General features: G+C 41.2%; 4 protein-coding genes across 9 annotated transcripts in view; 2 read left to right on the top strand and 2 right to left on the bottom strand.

Annotated features, from left to right (window-relative positions):
• Positions 1-524: 524 nt before the first annotated feature.
• On the bottom strand, positions 525-4,941 carry mdh1b (malate dehydrogenase 1B, NAD (soluble)). Of its 2 annotated transcripts, XM_031292289.2 has the most exons (11): positions 4,688-4,941; positions 4,492-4,604; positions 3,081-3,215; positions 2,837-2,979; positions 2,556-2,724; positions 2,335-2,474; positions 2,126-2,208; positions 1,880-2,021; positions 1,370-1,545; positions 1,145-1,284; positions 525-1,021 (listed from the first exon to the last, which is right to left on the bottom strand). In XM_031292289.2, exons 1-11 carry the CDS (start codon positions 4,707-4,709, stop codon positions 965-967), a joined length of 1,320 nt encoding a protein of 439 aa, XP_031148149.1. In that variant the 5' UTR covers positions 4,710-4,941; the 3' UTR covers positions 525-964. The 2 variants fall into 2 exon arrangements, with proteins under 2 accessions (XP_031148149.1, XP_031148148.1); XM_031292288.2 differs by having other exon boundaries at positions 2,126-2,474.
• Positions 4,942-5,617: 676 nt separating this feature from the next.
• On the top strand, positions 5,618-11,153 carry fastkd2 (FAST kinase domains 2). Its single transcript, XM_031292259.2, has 11 exons — positions 5,618-6,274; positions 6,372-6,475; positions 6,619-6,727; positions 6,958-7,081; positions 7,190-7,329; positions 7,469-7,641; positions 7,762-7,925; positions 8,447-8,683; positions 8,921-9,017; positions 10,451-10,565; positions 10,924-11,153. The coding sequence occupies exons 1-11, from the start codon at positions 5,618-5,620 to the stop codon at positions 11,044-11,046; spliced, it is 2,043 nt and encodes a 680-aa protein (XP_031148119.1). The 3' UTR covers positions 11,047-11,153.
• A 743-nt stretch (positions 11,154-11,896) lies between these two features.
• On the bottom strand, positions 11,897-15,421 carry si:dkey-1h24.6 (T-cell-specific surface glycoprotein CD28). Its single transcript, XM_031292261.2, has 4 exons — positions 14,916-15,421; positions 13,504-13,842; positions 13,266-13,393; positions 11,897-12,240 (listed from the first exon to the last, which is right to left on the bottom strand). The coding sequence occupies exons 1-4, from the start codon at positions 14,992-14,994 to the stop codon at positions 12,130-12,132; spliced, it is 657 nt and encodes a 218-aa protein (XP_031148121.1). The 5' UTR covers positions 14,995-15,421; the 3' UTR covers positions 11,897-12,129.
• Positions 15,422-16,847: 1,426 nt separating this feature from the next.
• Positions 16,848-22,043, top strand: part of raph1b (Ras association (RalGDS/AF-6) and pleckstrin homology domains 1b) — a 38,736-nt gene continuing 33,540 nt past the window's right edge. For 4 of the 5 annotated variants that reach the window (XM_035998459.1, XM_035998457.1, XM_035998458.1 and 1 more), the window contains exon 1: positions 16,848-17,135. The gene's annotated coding sequence lies outside the window, so the exon portion shown is untranslated. The remainder of the gene's footprint in view (positions 17,136-22,043) is intronic. The other variant, XM_035998456.1, reaches the window with a different exon arrangement.

The raw sequence follows: 22,043 nt of genomic DNA, 5'->3' as shown, positions 1-22,043 counted from the left end.
CGACTTGTAGTAATGCACTGTATTTGTACTAACCTTTCCTTTTTCAGTCGATGCCTCCTTGTGTATAGTGTAGAAATGTTCAAAAGGAACGTGTATATTTTGCATGTAAAAACAGCGCTCTGTTCAAGTTCTCCTTGTCAACTGACAAAGTACTGCACAATTTGTGAGAAAAGAAAATCCATATAATTGTTTCAGGTTAAAAGAGCCCATTAAATTCCGTTAGTTTATTATTGAATTACCACCGAGGGGAAGAAATGTTTTGATGTGTCCTCATTTTTAAAAAAGACTGCTCAAGTAAAGGGAAATGGGTGACAAGTGATAACATCAGATTTAGAGAAGGATATTAACAGTTTGTGTATGTTAGTAGTGTGTTTTATGCTTAAAATGTCGCTTCTTGAACTATAAAAAAGGCACTTACTGAACTGTACAATTTTAAAAAAGGAATATATTTTCTAATTTCTCCTTTTTCCATAAAGTACTCAGTTTGATCTTTTACATCTAAAAATATAACAGCAATGGGCGAGTTTCACAAAGCAGAAAAGATGTATTGTCATTAAACTGGTCAAATAACACCACATGTGAAAGTAAGAGAATAAAAGAACAAACTGAAACAAACTTCAGATGTAGGACTGCCATTTATCTGAATGAGTTCCCTGATCATTGTAACCAACTTCTAACCTATGTTTTAAGTCTGTGTTGTTAATATCCACAGTTTTCGTTCTTTTTTTTTTTAAGATTTTTTTGTTGCCATTTTTAGACCTTTATTTCTGACAGGACGGCTTTAGACATGAAAGGGGAGAGAGAGAAGGGGAATGACATGCAGCAAAGAGCTGCAGGTTCGGTTCCATCCTGCGGCTCTTTGCTGCATGTCACTGCGTCGGACTGAGCCCCTGTATATGGCGGTTTTCAGCCCCTCTACCAGGTGAGCTACCAAGGCGCCCAATATGCACATTTTTAACACCTATTAACTGTCTACTTTATTTATAACCATTGTGCAATTTTCTGATCCAAGTTCTTTTTCCTGGGGAAAGGAAAAACACATCTGTTAGTACCTTAGAAACATCTGTGAAATGGTAACATTAGATTGCAGCTATGAAAATGTGTGTTGTGCAACATCCCTTGTTAATTTTGTAACTAGACATACCTGCCGGAGTTCACTTGCATAAAGCTGAAGTCTCTCCTTCAACTCGTCTCCAACAGTGACATCACACAGCACGGACCATCTACCGTCTGTGAAAGTTACTGGGATTGAGAGAACGATGCCATCAGGGAGATTGTAGTAGCCTGAAAGTAGCCCAAGATAACAATTACACATCTACGCTAGCTAGATCAGCCAAAATCAATGTCTAAAGTAATGCGTTGTGTTTACCTGGGCAAAGTACACCCATAGAGAAGACCTCATCTGGACTACAAACGCCATTCCAAGCCTTTAGGACAGCAAGCATCCCATTGGTAACCGTCATGGCAGCTGCTTGGCAGGTCTTTGAAGTCACAGCTGCACGCTGACAACGTACCAAGTCTTGAAAGTCTGTTTCCAACCATTTCCTGGAAGAGAGAAGGAGATTATTGGCTTTTTTTTGGCATATCCCAGTGCAGGGTGTTTTGGATCAGAGTATTCACTGTACAGTACTGTGAAATCAACATTGGCACAGACTGAAGACACAGCAGGGTTCAGTTTGGTAGGCAGTTTTGTAATTTGATATTACCCGTACGGTGTTGTTTGTTTAGCCAGCAAAGTGCCAGGTGGGTGGAGTTCACAAATACAATGCATGCACTAAAGTATATAACCTCAGATAAGCCGTAAATCTAGTGTTTAAAGCACACTAATATTTACTTATCGGTATTACTTATTGAAATCCTATTTTTTATTGGAACAAACCTTCCTTGGAGAATGCTTTTGGCTGGCTGGGAAAAGAAAGCTGGTCCTTTGATTGCCCCATCATAGTTGAAAACCTTTGCCCTCTGCAGGTCAATGTAGAAACTACCACTGATGTTTCCCCAAACAATGACATTTGTAATATCTAGAGCAGAAGAAGAGGGAGAGGCCATTCATCTTGGATGAATAGTGACCATGCTGAAATACAATGGGAATATACAGAAGGTACGAAGGGAGAGAATTTACTACCTGAAGTCCTCACTTTCAGCTTCTTTGCAACGATAGCCTTGGCTTCGTTCTCCAGCTGAGTTGCCACGGTGACAAACTGGTGGCTGTCAATGGAGTGCACGTTGTCCAAAAGAAGTGAGCATCTCAGGTTCACAAATGAGTCACCAGACACGATCACCTTCACGTCCTTGTTGGCCATTGTGTCAATCAGCTGTCCGTACTCTCTGTACCTGTCTGAGATTCCCTTTACCGTTTTCTTCTTCACTTCCTCCTCATTCCCTCTATCACTGTCTTCCGACCACCCCTCATCCAGCAGTACAATGACATCCGCCTCTCGGAAGGCCTGTTCCAGATCTGTGTGAATGGTCACCTGTGAAAAAAAAATATATTGTTAGATGGCTTTATTTTTCTTCTGATATGCTTAAAACCATGATCCTAAAAAGTATCATACTTGATGGAGCAGACGGAGTGCCAGGTCCTCCGTCTCCATCCTCAGCCACTGCAATTCCTCCATGTTCCCCTCCAGGTCCAGTAGGTGGAGGCTGATTGCGGACACGTGGGGGAATACCTCAGCAGAGAGCAGATAAGGGATCAGGAAGTGGCAGGTTGAGCTGAGAGCACTGGAAATGTATGGGGAATGTACACCATACTTGAAACAGTTCCACACATTAAAAAAAAACATATTGAAAATGTATATTTTTCTTTGGTTTTGAATTTTTCAGACTAACCCACCTGCTGATCCATATGTGAAGGGGTTTGATAAGACTGACACGATGTTGCTCCTCTGCAATAAGATTCATCTTGGTTTCCAGATTCTCTGCAGCAACACTTAGCATTATATCCGTAGACATGTCTGATGTGATGTTGTAGTAGTCCTACACAACCATTGGTTACAGGAGTTGGCAGGTATGGAAGTTGAGAAGTGATTTTAATTAAGAAAATATAATAAATGACATATAATAAATGACAATGATACCTGACAATGCTCTAGGAAGTCACTGAAGTCCCCTAAGAGAATCCCTTTCCCCCCGTGGTCCACCAGTTCCCTCCAAACCATAGGGGACTGCTCGTGTTTCCAGCCATTTCTTTTGCAGGTGGCGTCCAGCCATTCCTATCAGAGACCACCAGAGAGAGGTCAAGGAGTCTTTATTATCTCCAAGAGGCAATTTGTTGTGTAGCAACAGAATGCAACATAAACAACACATAGGCTATACAAACAACAGACACCATCAATAAAGGACAGAAATAAATACATACTACACAGAAGTCCACATTTCACATTGAATTATTAACAAAGCCTATAGCAGCAGGAACAAAAGAGTTTTTGTGTCTGTTTGTCCTGCATTTAGGCAGGCAGAATCTGCGGCCAGACGGCAACAACATGAAGTAGCTGTTCGGGGCCTGACTGGGCCTTCTTCAGGGTCTTTGTCTCATATAGAGATTTTAAGTCAGTCAGAGAGTTGTGGGACTTTTTTTTTTTGTAACAAAAATAATTTCCCCCAGTGATTATTAAAGTATTTCTGATTCTGATTCTGATTTTGCCACACACTTTAGTTATGTGTTGCAGCCTGTTTTTGTTTTTAAGAGTGAGGGACCTAAACCAGCTCACAAAGGCAAAATAAAGAATAGTTTCAATAAAACAACAATAAAACATCCTCATAAAGGTCTTATCGACATTAAAATTGCGAAGTTTACGATAAAAAAAAAAAAAACATGCGTTGGTGTGATTTTTTACAGACAGCGTTGTGGCTCGAAGGTGAGTTTGTCGTCTGTTATAATACCGAGGTATTTGTATTGCTTCACCACTTCGATAGCTTGATCGTTAATAAGGGTAGGAGAGAGGGTGGGGGGGGGGTTCTTCCTAAAGTCGATCAGCATTTCTTTAGTTTTTGCGACTCTGTAAAATCATTTAAAGTAGCGCCATACTCAGGGTCGTTGAGCATCAGCAGCGACACTATTACCGAGTCGTGAGCAAACGTAATGATATGACGCCTGGTGTGCTGGCCTTGGCATGCATTTGTATATAAAATAAATAAGATCGTGGAGAGGACGCATCCCTGGGGGCAACCGGTGGAGGAAAAGGTAACATCGGATAAGATGCTATTCTCACCTGTCAGTTCAAAAGTTCATCAACCAACAGATAAGACTAGGATCGATATTAAAAGTACTCTTTAAGGTCCCTGCTAAAATATGTGGTTGAATGCAATTAACAACTCAAGAAAAGTCAATAAAAAGCAGCCGCACAAAGCTCTTTGCACCCTCAAGATCGGTATTTGAGTCAATGGGTCAAATTGAGGTGACAAATAAGTAACAAAAATTACAAACAAAATATACCAATGGTTTGTAAATTAAGGAGACTTGAAAGCGCAAGTAAATGATAAGAATACCTTCCATTCATGTGGGAGGATGGAGATCTTTTGGATCCTGAAGTTTGGCAGAGATCGCTGCAAACGGTCTGCTAATAGTTCCGCTTTGGCGTAATGTGGACAGTCTGTTTTACCTGTAGAGGTTCAAATTGTAAAAAATCAGCATTGCGATATTTTGTGTATATACTATGAGATAAAGAGTCAAATCAAACTTTACCAGCAAGCACAAATTTTGCCATACTATCCTCCTGTATCCGGGAGTCGAGTACTTTTCCCCTAGGATGGCGAAGTCATATCCCGCCCCACTCTCACTTGCTTTGCCTCTGATTGGCTTACCCTGCCATTCTTGCCCTAACCCTAACCAATCCCACTCCTCTTGCGTAAACCTAACCAATCCAACCAGACCAAGCAATGAGTACTAGCCAATCAGGAGGAAAGCAGGGCTGGTCATGCCTTCGCCTTCCTAGAGAAAAAACATTTGTGTGGCGTTGGTTGCTAGGTAACCATAGATGTTGCACGTATTTGAGTCCGTGTAGGAAACACCACAAACGAAAACAATATCAGAACGTGTTATGGTGACTGTGAGACCGATGGTTTAAAATAGATCACATGTTGGTTTTATTAACTGTAAATAACGATTACACTGGAGACATTTTTCTTTCACAATAAGCATTTTTGTTATATATATATGTATAGTATAGTAAGCTACGTGGTGTACCAATTTGTTGAGAGGGGGAATAAATATCGCAGCGCACACAGCACGAAGCATTGCATGCAGGCAAAAGATGGACTATCTTTATAGCTAGTGTAGTGTAGCTCTGTGTCTCTTTGCTGAAAAACGTTTAATGTCAAATATTACATGGTCTAGCAAATGCCATGTGTTACATTGGTACAGTTATTTGTATGTTTTTTCCGCGGTTAGAGTAATAAGGGGCGTCACTTAGCTAACCTTAGCTAATGTAGCTAAGCTAGCCAGTGTTTTCTGTTGACCTTGTATGCAGCTTAGTCATAGTATTTTGTGATACATTATTTGTTCTAACTACTTCCATAACTGTCTGTTTATGTGGCCAAGAATGTAAAGCGGAAACCCTCGGGTAATTATTAACTTAATGTCTTGGCTTTTTTTAGCGTCCCCTATTAGGGAGCAATGTCTGTCTGGGTAACAGAGGAAGTCATGAGATGGGGTCTGCGCTTTTGCAGCCGCAGGTCTCTATGGCAACAGCGCAGCTTCCTGGAGACAACATCAATCAAAGACAAATCTTTCCCTAGTCAGCAGTTAGCACACATTTGGGGCACAAGGCAAAGCAAGGCATGCCTGGATAGGAGTCTTGTTAGTTCAGTGAGGTTTTACTCACAGAGTAGTATTCACAATGCAGACTTGGAAGAGAAGGAGCAGCGTCTCTCGCCTCCACTGGCAGACTCTTCACTGCCCGCTGAAATCCAATCTGATGCGACAGCCTCAAGGCAGATACAAAGGAGCTCACCCTTTATGGACCACCTGCAGCGTTGTGGCTCCCCATCAGACGTGTTGGACCTCACCTGTCAATACTCACCCACAGTTCGACAGGTCAGCAATTGCCTGACCCACATCTGGTCCATCACTAAGAAGATGTCAGATGAGCAGCGGCGCTATGAGCTGCAGCTGATGTTTGAGCATCCTGCTTTTGACAGCCTCCTGCAAAAGGCCATGAAGAGGGTGGGGCACATGCACAGTGACGACATGGCTTATTCTCTCCTGAGTATGGTCAAACTTGGTGTCCCCCAAAGTAGCCGCGTGGTCCAAACTTTCCTCCGAACCTGCCAGGTAGGCAGTGAAAGACAGTGGACCAGCAAGCAAACATGTTTTTATTTTGGAAATTGTTTTGTTGTTTAGCCAAATCCATTTTATTGTCCACTAACAGGAGAATCTGAATGACTTTGATGAGAAGGGCCTGTCCATCTTGGCCTCCTGTCTGGAACATATGGAGGGCAGTACCAACGTTGTTGCACTTAAGGAGGGCATGAGGTCAGGATTGTCAAAAAATGCATATGTTTCAGCCAAACATAAGCATCAGAATTTAATAATTGGTGCTGAAAAGAAAAACCTTTATTACTATATATAGATTTTCACCACTTCTTTTTATTTATTTTGGCCATGTCCTACTGTAGATTGGTGGTTGAGGCCCGTCTTCCCAGGATCAAGAATGTAATGGCTCTCCAGACCATGATGCGTCTGTTGGGGAAAGATGCCCCGCTGGACCTTAAACTGAAACTCGAAGTTGGTTTATGAATCTTGGTTTTGACCATATTTGGTATTCATATCCCTCCTATATGTGATTCTAAAATGATCCAGGTTTATGATTGCCAACTCTTGTGCAGGCATATCTTTGACTATTCAACATATTCTCTGAAATCAGCTTTCTCATTATAACATTGTAGTATTTTTGAATGACAGGGCAACTGAATCCATTCCACATTGACACTCCTTCTGTACACTGCTTCCTCCAGGCAAAGGCTTTATCAATGACAGACCAGTTCAGCCTTCCCAACACCCAGTACATGATCTCCACTATGGCCACAATGGGCTTCTACTCCAGACCACTCCTGGATGTCTGCAGTAAGACGATTAAAGGTCAGAATCAATATAGGGAGCCTGAAAAATTATATTTTACTTATGAAAAGACAATGTTTTACCAACATGCTGTCCCTCTTTGGTTTCTTTTCCACGTCTCTCTGGTAGAAAACCTACAAGGAGTCCCCTTCAACAGATTGTTTACAGTCCTGCAGTCGTGTTGGGAGCTGCACTACCGAGACTTTGAGCTGCTCAGTAGCATTTCAGACTACGTCGCCTCTACGATAGACATCTGGACCAAGAAACAGGTGCTGCAAAATACAACAGTTTACTAAAATGTTTAAACATTTTTAAGTCAACATCGTGAAGTACTTTAAACTATATATATATATATATATATATATATATATACAGTATGTATATCAGAGTTTCCTCCTCTCTGTTCAGGTGGTCCTCTTCCTGTCTGTGTTTGAGAACCTCGCCTTCTGTCCCGCTGCCCTGATGGAGGCCTTTGCTGATAAGGTGATCACCAATCCAGATGCTCTGACACGTAAAGACCTCCTCTGTGTCCTCAAGGTGTACTCCTCTCTTAACTATGACCTGCAGCACCAAAGACAACAGTAGGTCTCTCGCATGTCATCATCTTTCAAATTGTACTCCTACACAGGCCCTTCATATAATATTTATAAACCGTAAATGTTGCATGACTGTCTTTGTTGGGTTTCATCTTGCTGTTCCAGGTTCCTGGATAGTCTGAGCCAGGCTCTTGACTCTTATCTGCCCAAAATGTCTGGGTTTGAGTTGTTAAAGGCTGTTTACCATCTGTGTCTAATGGGTCACTTCCCCTCTGCACCACTGGAGCAACTCCTGCAGAGCAATACACTGGAGAAGTTTAAAACGACCGGTAAGACGTGCAAATGCTGGCCAGTCTAGTCTCTTTTTCTGCCTTTTGACTTCTTCTACTCGCCTTTTTTGTCTGCCACTTCTAGGGCTGGGTACTGAACTTCAATACGTTTTAGGCACCGACCAGATTGCCTCCATAGTATAGTGTGATGTGTGTCTAAGTCTAAGTGTGTCTAATCTACACATCGTAGAGACATGCAGGGGAAACTCTACGTTACACAGAGACAGGCTCAAGTGTGTGTGTGTTGTATTTCAAAAAGACTTGACTACAGCGTGCGTAACATTGAAGCTGAAAAAAAAAAAAAGATTTGTACTGTAAAGTTGTAATTTCTTTTGTTAAAATGGATTTTATAACATTGATATCGAAAAACGTAGCGTTCAGGAGCCGGTATCGAAGTCACAGTATCGGTATCGTTGCCGATATCGACATTTTTAAAATGATACCAGCCCTAGCCACTTCTTCCCCTCGCACATGTGTTTTTGAATTTGATCCGTCTGAACTTCCTCTATTTTTTCCTTCAGCACCCAGGTTTCTCCCTAGCCAGGAGAGAATGTTTCAGACCGTGGACTTGTGCCTCCGTCTTGAGCGTCCTCCGCTCCCTCAGCCCCTGACGGTCCCCCCATCTGTCCTGGGAGACCCCGGCCCTAGCAGTCTATCAGTGAACCCGTTGCTCTCGCAGGGCCTGCAGAGCGTGTTGGGGGACCAAGCAGACACAATGCTGCAGGAAATGGTGGTGGTGGAGAACTTCTACCTCATAGGTAAAGACAGAATATTGGAGGAAAGAAGTGAAGTTGATTGAGTGATACATTTTGAGTGCTTGTCACAGTCCCGGCTTAGGTTGATGTCTTTTTGTCTATCGCTCCACAGAAATGCCTTTGTAACTAATAGTGTCGACTCATCACATGATAAATCTAGTTCATTGTGTCTGCATTTTGCTCTTTAACTTGAAACTGTGATGTGAGGAAGCGCCTGTGTTTGTGTGTGTTGACTCTCAGACGGTGTGATAACCAAACCTCTGCCAAACCACACCTCTGTGACTGAAGCCAGTAGTTGTGCAGGAGAAGAGCGTTCTCCAGCAGAGAGCAGTCAAAGGTAGGATGTCGGCTTGCAGTCGATAACATCACCAGACTCGATCTTGAAGAAATCTGCAGTGCTATTTTTTTTTTTTTTTTATTTAATGTGCTTATGTCCCATTTTCGGTTAAGTTTTGCTGATGTGAAAGAAGGTGGAGAGGATGTTTGGGCGTTCTGTTCTGGCCACATCGGGTATTGCGTATGTCAAACATCTGCATGCAACAACCACAGACCGTTACATAAAGCGCTCCGAAGGGCATCAAATAGTGCTCTAAAAGCAGGACTGTGTGTTTCTTGTATTTAACACCACAGTGATTACAGATGCTTTAAATTCCCATTTGAAATAATTTAAAGATTTGAAATAGGATGTTAAAATATAACTTTCAGTCACTTGTTTTTTTTAATTGATAAATAATTAATTGATAGGAAAGATATCAAAGGAGAGAGAGAGAGAGAGAGAGAGAGGGGGGAAGGCATGCAGGAAACTGTCACAGGTTGGACTCGGACCCTGGACCTTCTGCGTCTAGGAATAAATCTCTACATATGTGCGCCCGCTCTACCAACTGAGCTAACTGGCCACCAGTCACTTGCTTTTACTGAGCAACAAGGTTGCAAACAACTTAAGACATGGTTGAAAATGATGTGTTAAAAAAGAAAAAACTAATCCAAGTACTCTAACCAATAAATAACTTTTAACATAAGTTAAAATGTCATAAAGTGGTGTATGTGCAATTGTGTGGTGTTCATCTAGTTTATTTACAACCTTTGAAATGATTTGGATATGACTTTGCATTTGTTTTTACTCTTAATTTGTGTGCACATTTATACTTTTTATGTACTGTTGTCCTCTTCTTGGTGCTTTTCAGCCCTACACAGGGAGTTTACTAAGTACTCATTCAATTTGATAGAACATGTACATATTCATCTCTCTTACTCTATTTTTCTCACTATTGCACACATATTTTTTTGTCTAGATTTAGTAAATTGTTCCGATTTAAATCAGTCATTCAGTGCTGCTGTAACTAAATAGATTTTTATTGAGCCTGCTGATGTATTTTACCTGCACAAATTCAGCCAAATCATTCTGATGCTACACTGTACGGAAAAAAATTATAGAAATACATTTTGCACGCTTTTACTGAGCTTTTATCATAATGCATAAAAACATAGAATTTAAACAAATGTTTAAAGATGGATAAATGTAGACGAACAAAAGAAATTAAAAATCCCAAACTATAATGACCTTAGTAAACGTCTATAGTTCACTGCGTGTCAAAAGAAGTCAGAAGTACATTGTCTCAGTTTAAAGAAAGCCACAATCTGCTCTGTTTATTTTTCAGGTTTCACATTTTTGTCTTATAACCCAACCGCCACTTTCACCCTGTCATGCCTGTACCTATATTCAAATGTTGACCTTTTTAAGGCTGAGAAACTCTTGTCTTGATGTCCTAGAATTGCAGTAATTTGCACACCACACTCTGGTTTTTGCTATGGCACGTCCAAGCCCCGTGGTCATCTGGCTGTCAAGATTCGCCATCTGAAGATCCTGGGATATAACCCTGTCTTGGTGAGACTCGGAGACGATCACAGTTTGGCTTTTCCTTTTCTAAGGACTGAGTAGTTACTACACTTCACCAAGTGTTAGAATATTATTTCAACATTAATTTCTACATTTGTTGTAGCCACTTAAACAAAAACCCGCCTTCAGCCACGTTCCTTTCAGATATGATTTTGATTTGATTTTAATGATTTTAATTTCCTCAGAATATATATTTCGAAATATTGTGTTCCTCCTTGACAATAGCTCACTGATATTTTAGTAAAATACTTCTTTCAAATGTAAATGACACTACCACTAATTGAAGAAAAAACAGTGAGTGTTCCAGTTAAGACGAGATTTACATGATCCTAATCCTGTTCTCCAGGTAACGGAGCACGAGTTGCAGTCTGCGGCTGAGGAAAAGAGGACTGATTTCCTAAGGGGACATGTTTTTCCAGATCACCAAAGATCAGACACACAACCTAAAGTGGAGCAACCGGGATCTTGAGGACAGATGTCGATGTTAAACGGATGCCACGAGCCATACCTGCTTCAGTAGTCTCAAGCTGTGCAATCGATCTGTGCTATTCAAAGCTTTTGTTGTGTAACAATGAAGAAATGCATCTATTAGAGTTTTTTTAAATAAATGAGGATACATTGAGATAAACACGAAGTGAACCTGAACTTTTCTTCCCCAGTTTGTAAAACCGTGTCATTCTTCTTTAGAGAAGGGAGTGTGCGGGATGGAAACAATCTTTTAGCGTTTGTTTTTAATCATCGGTACCAAAATGGTTCAAAAAGCTAACAGAAACAATATGTTAATCTTGCTGATGCGTGTGGTAGTTGATGAGTAAGCTGCTGAATGAAACCCATAAAAGCAGTGTGTGCGCTTGCAGTAGCTGCACAGAAACTGCAAGGTGAGCAAGGTAAATGTAGAAGCAGCCACATCTGCAGAAAGCACGAGAAGGGAAAGAAACCGTAGAGTAAGACAGGAAATGGGTGCAGATTGTTATTGTTTGAAGTGTTCGCTTCTCCTTGTATATCTGGTTCTCATCAACTCCAGTGATGTTAACCCGCTGAAAACACATTTTGATCTTTCTGTCTTCTTAGAAATAAAAGCGTAGAAAGAGATGGTGTGATGTGAATCAGTTGCATTACATTTCGTAACGGCTTTTTACATTTTGGAATTGTGGTCACCCATGATTCACATATATCACCACACGGGTTTACAAGCTGAGGGAACTCTTTTGAAATGTGGTTAAATCCCCTCATTCAGACACCGCCTTCTGTTTCGACCACAAAGAGGGGTTCCAGCTACAGATCTGTGTGTGTATGTGACAATTAGGGACAGTAAGTGAAACAGAAAGTGGGTACCTTTTTTATTTTTATTGTTTGGAACAGCCACAACTGTTAAAGGAACTGCTACTTTCGCTGTGTAGACAAAAAAAACAACTAGTACTGACAACACAATGGACTAAATGAAAAAAACCTCACTCGCTCTGCACAGGGCAAGCTACTACGATGACACCCCTGTGTTAATATTGAAACTAACCGGGATAGCTGTGCAAATAGTGAGACGATGCACGGGTGATCAGAAGTGTCGTGGTATAGGATTTTGAAACGCTCTTTTCTTGCGGTTCCTTGTTGCTTTGGGTTTGGTGTTCATGTAATCACTCTGGGAATCCGACCTCCTCCACTTGACCTGTAAGACAGTTGAACAACAGCATGTCTGTGAAGATTCATAATGTATTACGTACAGTAGGAGGATGTAGCTATCATTGAGGACACCGAGATTGTGTCCTCTGGATTTTGTGTGGGGGGGATTTTGTGGGAATTTTGGGACCTGATGTGTAGCTCTCATGTCATAATTTAAAAGTTACACATGGTGGGATTTTTAAAAGGCAGATGCCAACATTTTTTTAGACTTTGACTATTATATTATATTATATTAATAGAAAATTAAAACATGGAGAAGAACAACAATTTTCCCAAACAGGAGAAAGCTCTTGGAGAACAGTTTTTAAAACATATTGGTGGAATGCTGGGACATACAATGTTTTTTGGAATGAATAAAAAACACATAAATGAAGACCATTCTTTAGAAATGGTTGTGCGTCGTGGCCGGGTTGGTTCAGTGGTAGAGCAGGTGCACATATACTGAGAGGTTTATGCCTTGACGCAGAGGTCCAGGGTTTGAATCTAACCTGTGACATTTTCCTGCATGTCTTCCCCCTCCCTCTCCCCTTTCTCACCTAGCAGTCCTGTCAAAAATTAAAGGTGGAAAAGCCCCAAAAAAATCATTAAAAAAATAAATAAAATGGTTGTGCGTGAAAATCCCAGGAACTGAGCAGATTGTAAAATACTCAGACCAGCCCGTCTGGCACCAACAACCATGCCACGCTCAAAGCTGCTTAGATCACCTCTCTTTCCCATTCTGACATTCAGTTTGGAGTTCAGGAGATTGTCTTGACCAGGACCACACCCCTAAATGCATTGAAGCAGCTGCCATGTGATTGGTTGATTAGATAATTGCATTAACAAGAAATTTAACAGGTGTTCCTAATTATCATTTAGGTGAGTGTATATATAGTCCAAATAGTCAAAGAATGACACGCAATGGCTATTACTGTGTCATTTAAATATTGTACGTGCTTCTATATACAATTTTTCGTACTTTACTTTTTCCTCATCTGGTGTTCGTTTGTATGTGCTTGAGGAATATCTTACCCAGATGATGCTGGCAATAATGGTGACAATTAGGCTGTAGATGCCAAAAAGTACAAGCCCCAGAATCCAAATCCAAAGAAATCCATTGTTTTGATCTCCATCTGGTTTAGGCTTACTGCATTGGTGTCCTGGAAGAAACATATTTAGGAAGTATTCAGTGTACTTGACTATATGCACACACAATTATAGATGGGCTCCGGGTGGTTTTAAAACATATGTACCTCTTAGGAATATTTACCTTCTACAAGTACCAGGATCCACAAAGTACTTTGCACTGTTGTGAGGGGGGGAGGGTACGTGATGATGCGATCACATCTGTAGATACCATAGCTACTGGCATTCACTCCAGTGAGCATGAAGCTGACTGATTTGTTTTCTTTCTTTTGATGATGTTCTACGCCGACCCTGGTGTATGGTGGTTTACAGAGAGATGTATTGTTTCCGTCTGGTTTGCATGTAAGGTTGTAAATCACTTTGTCATCTTTAAGAAGTTCAAAAGTCACGTCTTCTCCTTCAAACTCTGGGCAAGGCACGGACACATTGCCATTGACAGGTACACAGTCTATATTCAGCTGGTCTGGAGAGAAAAATGTGATAAAGATTCAGGGTGCAATTGTATTCGGATTTGTAACTATAGATGTCTCTTACATACACAGTATAACGTCATATTCTCTGATTAGGTGTCATGAACTAAGGAAAGAGTGCTAAGTAAGCAGAGAGCTACAGTAGCCTGTCATTGTGTTTTGCTGCAGTAAACCGAGTCAGAATGCCTGTGTCTGTAACCAACACTTAACACCTTTGCGAAGGAAATTGCTTCTTACAGCTACATCTCCTGCAAAGATTGATTTATTTGCATTTAATTCCCCAAACTGAAATGCTCAGGCTTTGAAACTCGTCATTTCATAGCAACTCCACCCCCACACGGAATTTGTTCAATAGCAGCACATCTTAGCACATTTACCTCTTTTAACCAGCCTCACATTTCTCATAAAAAACAGATTTGCCGTGTGAGTGGCATACTTGAGTCAGCCACTGACTGACTTAAGTATGCCACTCACAAGGTGGTGGTTGTGGTTATTGTGATAGACTGCTATTTGCTTGGATTAGTTTTTATTGTTTTAATTGAATTATTTTGATATTCCTCTGTTCATTCTGTTGATTCGGTTTACAATAAAATGCCTCAACCCACAAATTCAGCCAGCATAAGGAGAGTATAAGGTTAATCAACAGATAAATAGTCAATAAGTGAATATACAGTATATTCTCTAGAAGCTAAAGGGAACACGTTCCTACACATTCCTATTTCTTCCAACTTCATTTCCCATATTGTATGGGCCTAAACTTAACCAAAGCTGTCAACTAGAGAGTAGTCACACAATACATACACAATACATATCCACTGCTGCAACTGAACCCTCTAAATACATTGAAGCTTAAGTTTTACTGCACAACTACTAAGGGTGTAAACCTCAGTGTTAACAGATGAAACCAAACAGTCCCACTGTAACCACCATGCACAGTAAATTATTTTTCAATTACTTGTATTAGTTATTTCTTGCTAATTAATAGTATTCATCTTCTACCCGGATACTAATCTTTATGAGTATATGAATTACTAAAAGCTAGAATGTATGTGTTGCAACAACTTACTTTTACAGATTCTCAGAGACTCAGTTGCATGAGGTAACCTGCAGCTCAGGAGGATCATGAACATCCAGCAAGCTCTCATCTTTTGCACCAAGAGTGTGAACTTGCCTCCAGCAGAATGATGTCCTCGAATCTTTCCCTCATCACCTAAAAGTTCAAGCTCTTTCAGCAAACTACATTAACTGTATGCTGCGGAGAAATCTGATCCGGTACTTCGATATCATCAACCCTGGTCCCATGCATGTGTTCCTCCGACTGTAATGCATCATATCCTCATTGTGTCTCTGATTGAAACACTCCCACGTTGCTGCTGTGACTGAACATCACACATCCTCTCATGAGGGAAAACATCCTGTGGCAGAAAACGCCTCCTCTTCTGACGTTTCTGCTCTCTCCCAGAGTTTGTAACCTTTGATGACTTTAGTGTTCAATTAATTTGAGACTATGCTTATGTGTTCATTTAGAGGCAAAGGTCATTGCGAGACAGTTCTGTTCCTATCAAGTAAACTTATTTGTTATATTGCATCATTGTGTGGAGAGAATGATTAAGAGAATGAGCAGTACTCACATGGAATGCAAATGGTTACTGTAAAACATATTATGGGAAAATACTCGTGTATTGTGTGTAGTTTCTGCTGTGTGGCTGTTTGTTGCAGCCACAGTTGGAGGTGGAGTGAGTGACCAAAAGTGCAATGACCCAGTGTTCCATGTGTGAAGATCAACTGAACACAATGAGAAGCACAAAAACCGGTATTGAGCAGGTTTAAACTGACAACAGACATTTGTGTGATTGCCAAAGTGTTATTGCCTCACTGAAAGGCAGAGGTAGCCCAAAGTGGCAGAGAAAATATTTTTGGGAGAAGTGAACAAGAAACTGCCTTTATACTGTACAGACGCTGGCACAGTAAACATGTCAGTAAGAAAAAAAGAATACAAGATAAGAGAAGGTTATTATCTTTCATGGTGTAGTCCCAAGAGACAAATTTTGATTCTTTGATTTAAAAACCCATGGCTTTATCAACAAAATGGGGTTCATTTGAAAGTGCAATAGCTTTCTTTGTCCACTAGATGGTAACAAAGCATTTTAGTTTGAGTTTTCTACCACTACAAGCCAGGAAAATAGCTATTCAGCTCCAATCTTATATTAATTGCAACTATATATCACTTTGCTTCAATGCCTTTTTCTGTTTTATACAGGTTCCCTGCCCAGAGCAGGGATTAGAGACCATAGAAGGGTAGAAAATACTTTGTGTGGCAACACATGGTGACAGATTCATGGGATTGTGAAGTGGGGATTATAGCATTTCTAAAATGTTTGTAATTCTGACTCAGAAAATGGATGATGGGGATTGACGGGTTATTAATGCCATGTGTCCATATGGATAACACGCAATAATCTCCTAATCTGGAACAGGGCCCTTTTGTCTGGTGGTGGCTTTAGGAGAGCATCAGCAAGAACCCCTGCAGAGCTCCAGTGTGGTTAAATGTGGCTGCTCTCATCTACTATATTTTTTAAACATATTTTACCTTGATTTTATTCTCTATCTTTTTAGCTTGTGTAAATAAGTATATTTGAAAGTCGCAATATACAATTTGTTATTATTATTATTATTATTATTATTATTATTATTATTAGTAGTAGTAGTAGTAGTAGTAGTAGTAGTATTAGTATTAGTATCTACTGCCACTGACTACAAGGAATAGCTACTGGAGACTGATGCTGCCTTCACTGTTCCTCCAAGACTACTTTGGTGGACATGTTTTCTTTAACCAATTAATCGTCAGACAATTGGGCTAAAATGCGTCAACTAGTCAAATCGGATATCACCACAATTTATCTCTTTTCCAGTCTGCCGTGTTCGTATCTGTCATTTAGCTAGATCATTCCTCTTCTTTGCGATCCACTCTAATATAATATATTTCCGACAGGCCGTGAATGCAGCGTTGGGTTCTGGGCTGGACAGGAAACGACGGAGACGCGCAGCGTGTCTCCTTAGCAGCTCCGGGAAAGAAGAGTGGGAAAGGGAATGGGATTGTGTGTAGACGAGGCGACGTGTGGAAACATGAGGATAACGGGCGGTTTTTAACTAGATTCATCTTTTAAACAGATAATTACACATATATCAGGAGTTTTTCTTCTTTTCTCCCTTAGGCAGGGATATTTGCTCTCCCATTGGAGAACACAGGAGAGGTGAGGACCCTCTTTGTGAATCCCATTTCACTGTAAGTGATTTTTCTTTACTATTCCGGAATGTTTTAATTCTCTAACGCCTTTTTTCTCTCCTTTTGATAAGCATGCTGAGAGACTAAAATGTCAATCATAAATAAATGACAATGTATCAAGCCAGCCCATCCTAGATTGTGTTCTCGGGAAAGGAGACGGGAGGAGTAGCTATACTGAATGTTTACCACACTTCTTAAAGACAAGCACCAGTAGGTATTAAGAAGCAATGTAAATGTGTTGTTGCCTGTTAGAAAAGGTGTGTGTTGTGTGGCAGGGTGTTTGAATGGGGGTGTTTGTGTGCCCCCTATGCGACCATTGAACAATCCCTTTCTTGGGGAGAAAGGGCGTGCAGCGTTTGGGCCGACTGGGAAAAGAGCCGCAGCTTTCACGGGAGAGGCAATTGAACGTGATCCTGTTGTTATATTGTAGTTGTTAATTATGTTGCTAATGCCGAGCCCTTGCACTCTGTCGTTGCCGACAAGGTATTTTCAACCTAATTTTCCTCCTCTGCATCTAACTGAGCAGGAGGAATATGTATAGTCTCCACCCTGTTCAGCGGGAGGGGGCTATCATCAGCTCCTGGTAATGGCCGATGGTTTTGTCTCGCTAATGTTTGTATCATAGGCTACTGGTGCATTTTTTTTTTTTTTAAACACCATATTTTATGTCTTTAAAAACCTGTAAGATAAGTGGTAGTTTACGTTAGTGTAGCTGGGTTGAGCTCATTACCAGTTACCTTCTTCACTGCAGCTCGTGAACACTGTTGTAATTCCCTTTGTTGGATGACGCCGCCGGAGATTGGATAACATGTAGCCAGTTTGACCATTGGCTATCATCAATTTAATGCTAGCATCCACTTTAGCCAGAAGAATTATCCTTTTTAAAAACTACACTGCTTCACTTGTTTAGAAAACGTCTTAGGGAAGCCTGGTGGAAAAGTTAAAGCTCAAACACATTGTGTTTCAACTTTGCTGCTGCTTTATTGGCAAAAAATACTAAGAGGTTCCAAAACACCTAGCTATGTTTCCCTCTCAAGTCTTCCTCAGACTTGGCTTGCATTCAGATATTAACACTAGAAAGATAATGGACCTGCATTGACAGTGGGGTTCAAAGGTCATTTGTAGAGGAGCTGCGTGCACACCATGCCACTGTCTGGCTGGCTACCATATGGGCCCAGGTTGTCACCCAGTTAACATTCCCTGTGGGTTATTTACTCTACCAAGGTCAGGCGAGGACAGTTTTTTAACTGTTCAGCTTCTGTTCAGGGGTGAATACACAAAACAAACCAACAAAAAAAGCCACTAAGATGCCACTTGGTCCAGCCTTTATTCCCCACAGTGGCATTATAATAGACTGTCTGTGTCCTTAAGGCATGCTTAATTTGCATCCACAAAGCACTAGACTAGAAGCACATTATTCTGGGCATGGAGACAGTGCAGCAACAATGCAGCCCATTCGCTTACAGTGCAGTTAATGGGATGAAAATAACTACTGGCCTTGTGGTCGCTTCCCTTCAGGCAGATGCCTTTATGTTTTTTGCAAGAGGAAAATAGCAGGAGTCATATGCCACTTATTACTGTATAAATACAGAAAATGAACTCAGTGATATGTTGTTTTTGTTCCTTTGGGTATTGTTATTGGGTCTCTGTTTCCTGTGCTGTGTCCCATTATGAGTTGAAGAACTTTTATCAACTGGTTTTGTAAAAGTATAATAAAGTAAAAATAAATGGTTTGTAAATATTTGCTCTGTTTTTAATGTTAGAAGCAACTTTTTGTGCTAATTTTAGGCCTGTGGCTGAATTGCAACAGGTTTATTGTCATCGTAGTTGTAACAATATCATGATTTAAAAAGAACAAGTGCCTGTTTGATTCAGTATCATCATTTGCATAATGCCATGAACAGGTTTGTGTTGTGATGGCATTGGTGCACACACATAAACAACTTAAAAAGTAACAGTGGACATGCATCTCATAATACAGCACCTCAAGGCATTTACTCAGTAGACTTAATAGTCCTGAAGTCATTGCATTTAGGTAGTATGGTAAACAGCTCAGTCATAAAAAGCTCACTCGTGGATTAAGTTTCCAGCCACAGAGGTAAAACACATGTTAGAAGAGAGCGTGTCATTTCACTGCTCCTGTTTAGAAGCACATGTAAGGAATTTTTCACTGTCAGCTTTCTTTCTCAAGGGAGGCTATTGCAAAAAGAACCTAGGGAGCTAGAGTATATATTTTGGAAGAGCTCAAAATACATAACCAGAAACATGGTATTCTCATTCTATCCACTCTGTCTTGTTTCGCCAAGTGGAAGGGAAGAAAAATAAGCCCGTCTGCTTTCCTCCCTCCATCTCTCTGCTGCCTTTCATCCTTTTTTTGTGTACGCTTGATTTCCTTGGGATGTAGTTGATTAGATGAGAAAAACAGTTGTCAAATAATGTTTTTGGCTTGACGAATGATGCCATGAGACTGTGCGTTCAGAGAAGAGAGATTTGAAAGCTATTCTTGGTTTGTGTGTTAGCAATTCTGTGTGCTGGTCTGCCCGTCCGTCAGCACTTTACTGGCTCTATCGTGCGAGTTGCAAGGGCCATGTCTGACCTCCTCCCATCCATCCACCAATGTCCCATGGGCATAAGTCTGATCTGCACAAAAGCTCCAGAGACGAGGTTGGGGGTGGCAGTGGTGCTTGGTGTAAGTTTACCCAGGTTGTGTTACAGCCGTGTAGGTGGGTAATGGAGGGCAGGGGGAGGATGGCACTTCAAACGCGGCCTTCAACACACCCTGATGAAGACCCGGAGGGGAGAGTGTAACCTGATATTTCTAGTGATAGGAGGTACCTTGGCGTAGGTTGGGGTGTTATGAGTAAACTGCAAAAGGCCACCAGCTGCATCAGCACTCCTTGGTGCCAAACAAGATGCAACATTATGGGTGCGTTGCATGAAAGAGAAAGTGTCTATGTGTCATTCCACCTGGGTGTGTGTCCCCCCCCCTCTTGTCACAGGCACGCGATCCCAGCCTCTATAGGGCCTTGTTTTGTAACATTTTGCTGACCTTTGGTGACAGCTGCCCCTGCCATTTGGAAACAAAGACAAATGGCTGACCAGCCCGCCTGTAGCCTGCAGAACCACTACTGTTTCAGATAGAGAGTTGCTCTTCCTGTTGGCCTTTTCATACAAACCTATAGACTTATATCAGTGCCCTCTATGGCAGGAAATGAATTGTTTGAGATCCATGCAGCCTTTTCTTTTGTGATGATTGATTTCTGTTCTTTCGACAAGGTGAATAGTAAGGATAAGGCGGTGGAGCCTGAAAAAAAATGCACTTTTACTCTCTTAAGTGGATGGTGTAGAGATCAAGGTGTGTCATATCGTCCGCCTATGCCAAAGCAATGTATTGACAATGCAGCCTCTATTCTCCGACCGCACCGCTGATCGGACTAGGCAGAACCAGGGCACCCTCCTCTATTTTCAGGGCAATACATGATCTGGGTCCTCGTTCAGCAGGTGCACTCAAGCGCATACACACCGGTGTATATAAAGACAGCTAGAGATACAAAAGGGTGTCTTTGCCATGTTAGTTTTCATATCTGTGCCATTAGGTTTTTCCTGAAAGCACTTTCACGGGTGTATACATTTTTAGTACGGGTCAGTCCTGGTGGGATTTACACTCTTAAAGGAAAAGTCCCCTTTTCAGTACAGTACATTGCTGGATAATATTCAATTCGCAGTTTCCACTGTGTTCCAGCGGTTATTTCATTAACAGCGTTGTCCCCCTTCATACATGTCACGTGTTACCTTTCAACAACCATCGGAGAAAGGGCCTGCACTTGTTGCATCTAGCTGTGAGTTCAAATTGATAGATGAAGAGAGCTGGTGTGAATTTTGAAGTGGACAAAAAGTGGCAGTTGCACCCCTTACTCACTTCACTGTCCACTGAGGCTACTTTAACTGGAGAAACTGATACCTCTATTTCTTGTATAATTGTTAAGCATCTGTAGAAAATTGTGGGTCTGGAAATAAGCCCTTACTTTTTTGATTCGTTGACCTATTTTCCTATATTTGATCTGATCTGCTACGATACATTATTGTTCATTCATTAATTGTCCCTTTTGTGTGCTACCTCTTTCCCTCTACAGTGTGTTGAAGCAGCTTAGGCAGCTATTAATCAGTGTGACTTTGACAGTGGCAGGTTGGCTGATTCTCACTGTTCACTGGGCTGCTGATAGGACTCCCTCCTCCTCTCCTCTACTGTATTACAGACGGTGTGTTCCATTCACTGTTGCAGGGGGTCAATCTTTGTTAACTAAAAAGGAAATGGGGGGGGCCCTATAAAATGGTCTTTTGTGAGATATACTGTCTTAATTGTTACTCTCTATCACATGCAGTCAGCATGAACAACACCTGTGGCTACCCTATAGTCTTGAGGCCCTCTTGCTGTGTTTTTTTTCTTCACCTACCTTTTAAGTTAAGTTGCACACAGTTGGGTAATCACCCTGAACTTGATTTAGCATGCAAGGGTGGAAAAGGGAATCTCATTCTCAGCTAGAATTCCAGCAGCCGCATCAGGTATCAGTGAGCTGAACGCATAGGGAGCTGTGGAGGCGGTGATTTATGGTGTCATGTTTCTTTCTCTTCCTCACCTGCCTATGTAATCCACTACAAAGTCCAGTTAAAGCCCCACTGTAAGAGTCACGGGATGGGTTGATGGATGGGGCCGTCTGTCTGTGCGGATTGAGCTGGGCCATGGATAATGGGTCTTTGACATGGAGAGAACACAAAATGCTTAAGGCAAGCAAGAATGCTTCAGAGTATTAAAATACACACAAAGTGCTAACTCAGAGGAAATATAATGTGCTGACTAGCTGCTGTATAGAAAATACACATTATTGACAAGATGATGTATGATCTGTC

This window comes from Sander lucioperca, chromosome 24 (genome assembly GCF_008315115.2).
Source record: "Sander lucioperca isolate FBNREF2018 chromosome 24, SLUC_FBN_1.2, whole genome shotgun sequence".
NCBI lineage: Eukaryota > Metazoa > Chordata > Actinopteri > Perciformes > Percidae > Sander > Sander lucioperca.
Note: the sequence above shows the minus strand (reverse complement) of the source record. Positions and strands in the feature narration are given on the sequence as shown.

Coding starts and splice junctions, on each gene's coding strand:
- si:dkey-1h24.6 (XM_031292261.2), bottom strand. CDS start 14,994: ATGAGAGCTTGCTGGATGTTCATGATCCTCCTGAGCTGCAGGTTACCT. Junction 13,394..13,503: donor GATCCTGGTACTTGTAGAAG/GTAAATATTCCT, acceptor TGTTTCTTCCAG/GACACCAATGCAGTAAGCCT. Junction 12,241..13,265: donor TTATTGCCAGCATCATCTGG/GTAAGATATTCC, acceptor ACTGTCTTACAG/GTCAAGTGGAGGAGGTCGGA.
- fastkd2 (XM_031292259.2), top strand. CDS start 5,618: ATGTCTGTCTGGGTAACAGAGGAAGTCATGAGATGGGGTCTGCGCTTT. Junction 7,082..7,189: donor CTGCAGTAAGACGATTAAAG/GTCAGAATCAAT, acceptor TCTCTCTGGTAG/AAAACCTACAAGGAGTCCCC. Junction 10,566..10,923: donor TGGGATATAACCCTGTCTTG/GTGAGACTCGGA, acceptor CCTGTTCTCCAG/GTAACGGAGCACGAGTTGCA.
- mdh1b (XM_031292288.2), bottom strand. CDS start 4,709: ATGGCAAAATTTGTGCTTGCTG. Junction 2,980..3,080: donor ACTTCCTAGAGCATTGTCAG/GTATCATTGTCA, acceptor ATGGTTGTGTAG/GACTACTACAACATCACATC. Junction 1,022..1,144: donor ATGCAAGTGAACTCCGGCAG/GTATGTCTAGTT, acceptor TCCTTTCCCCAG/GAAAAAGAACTTGGATCAGA.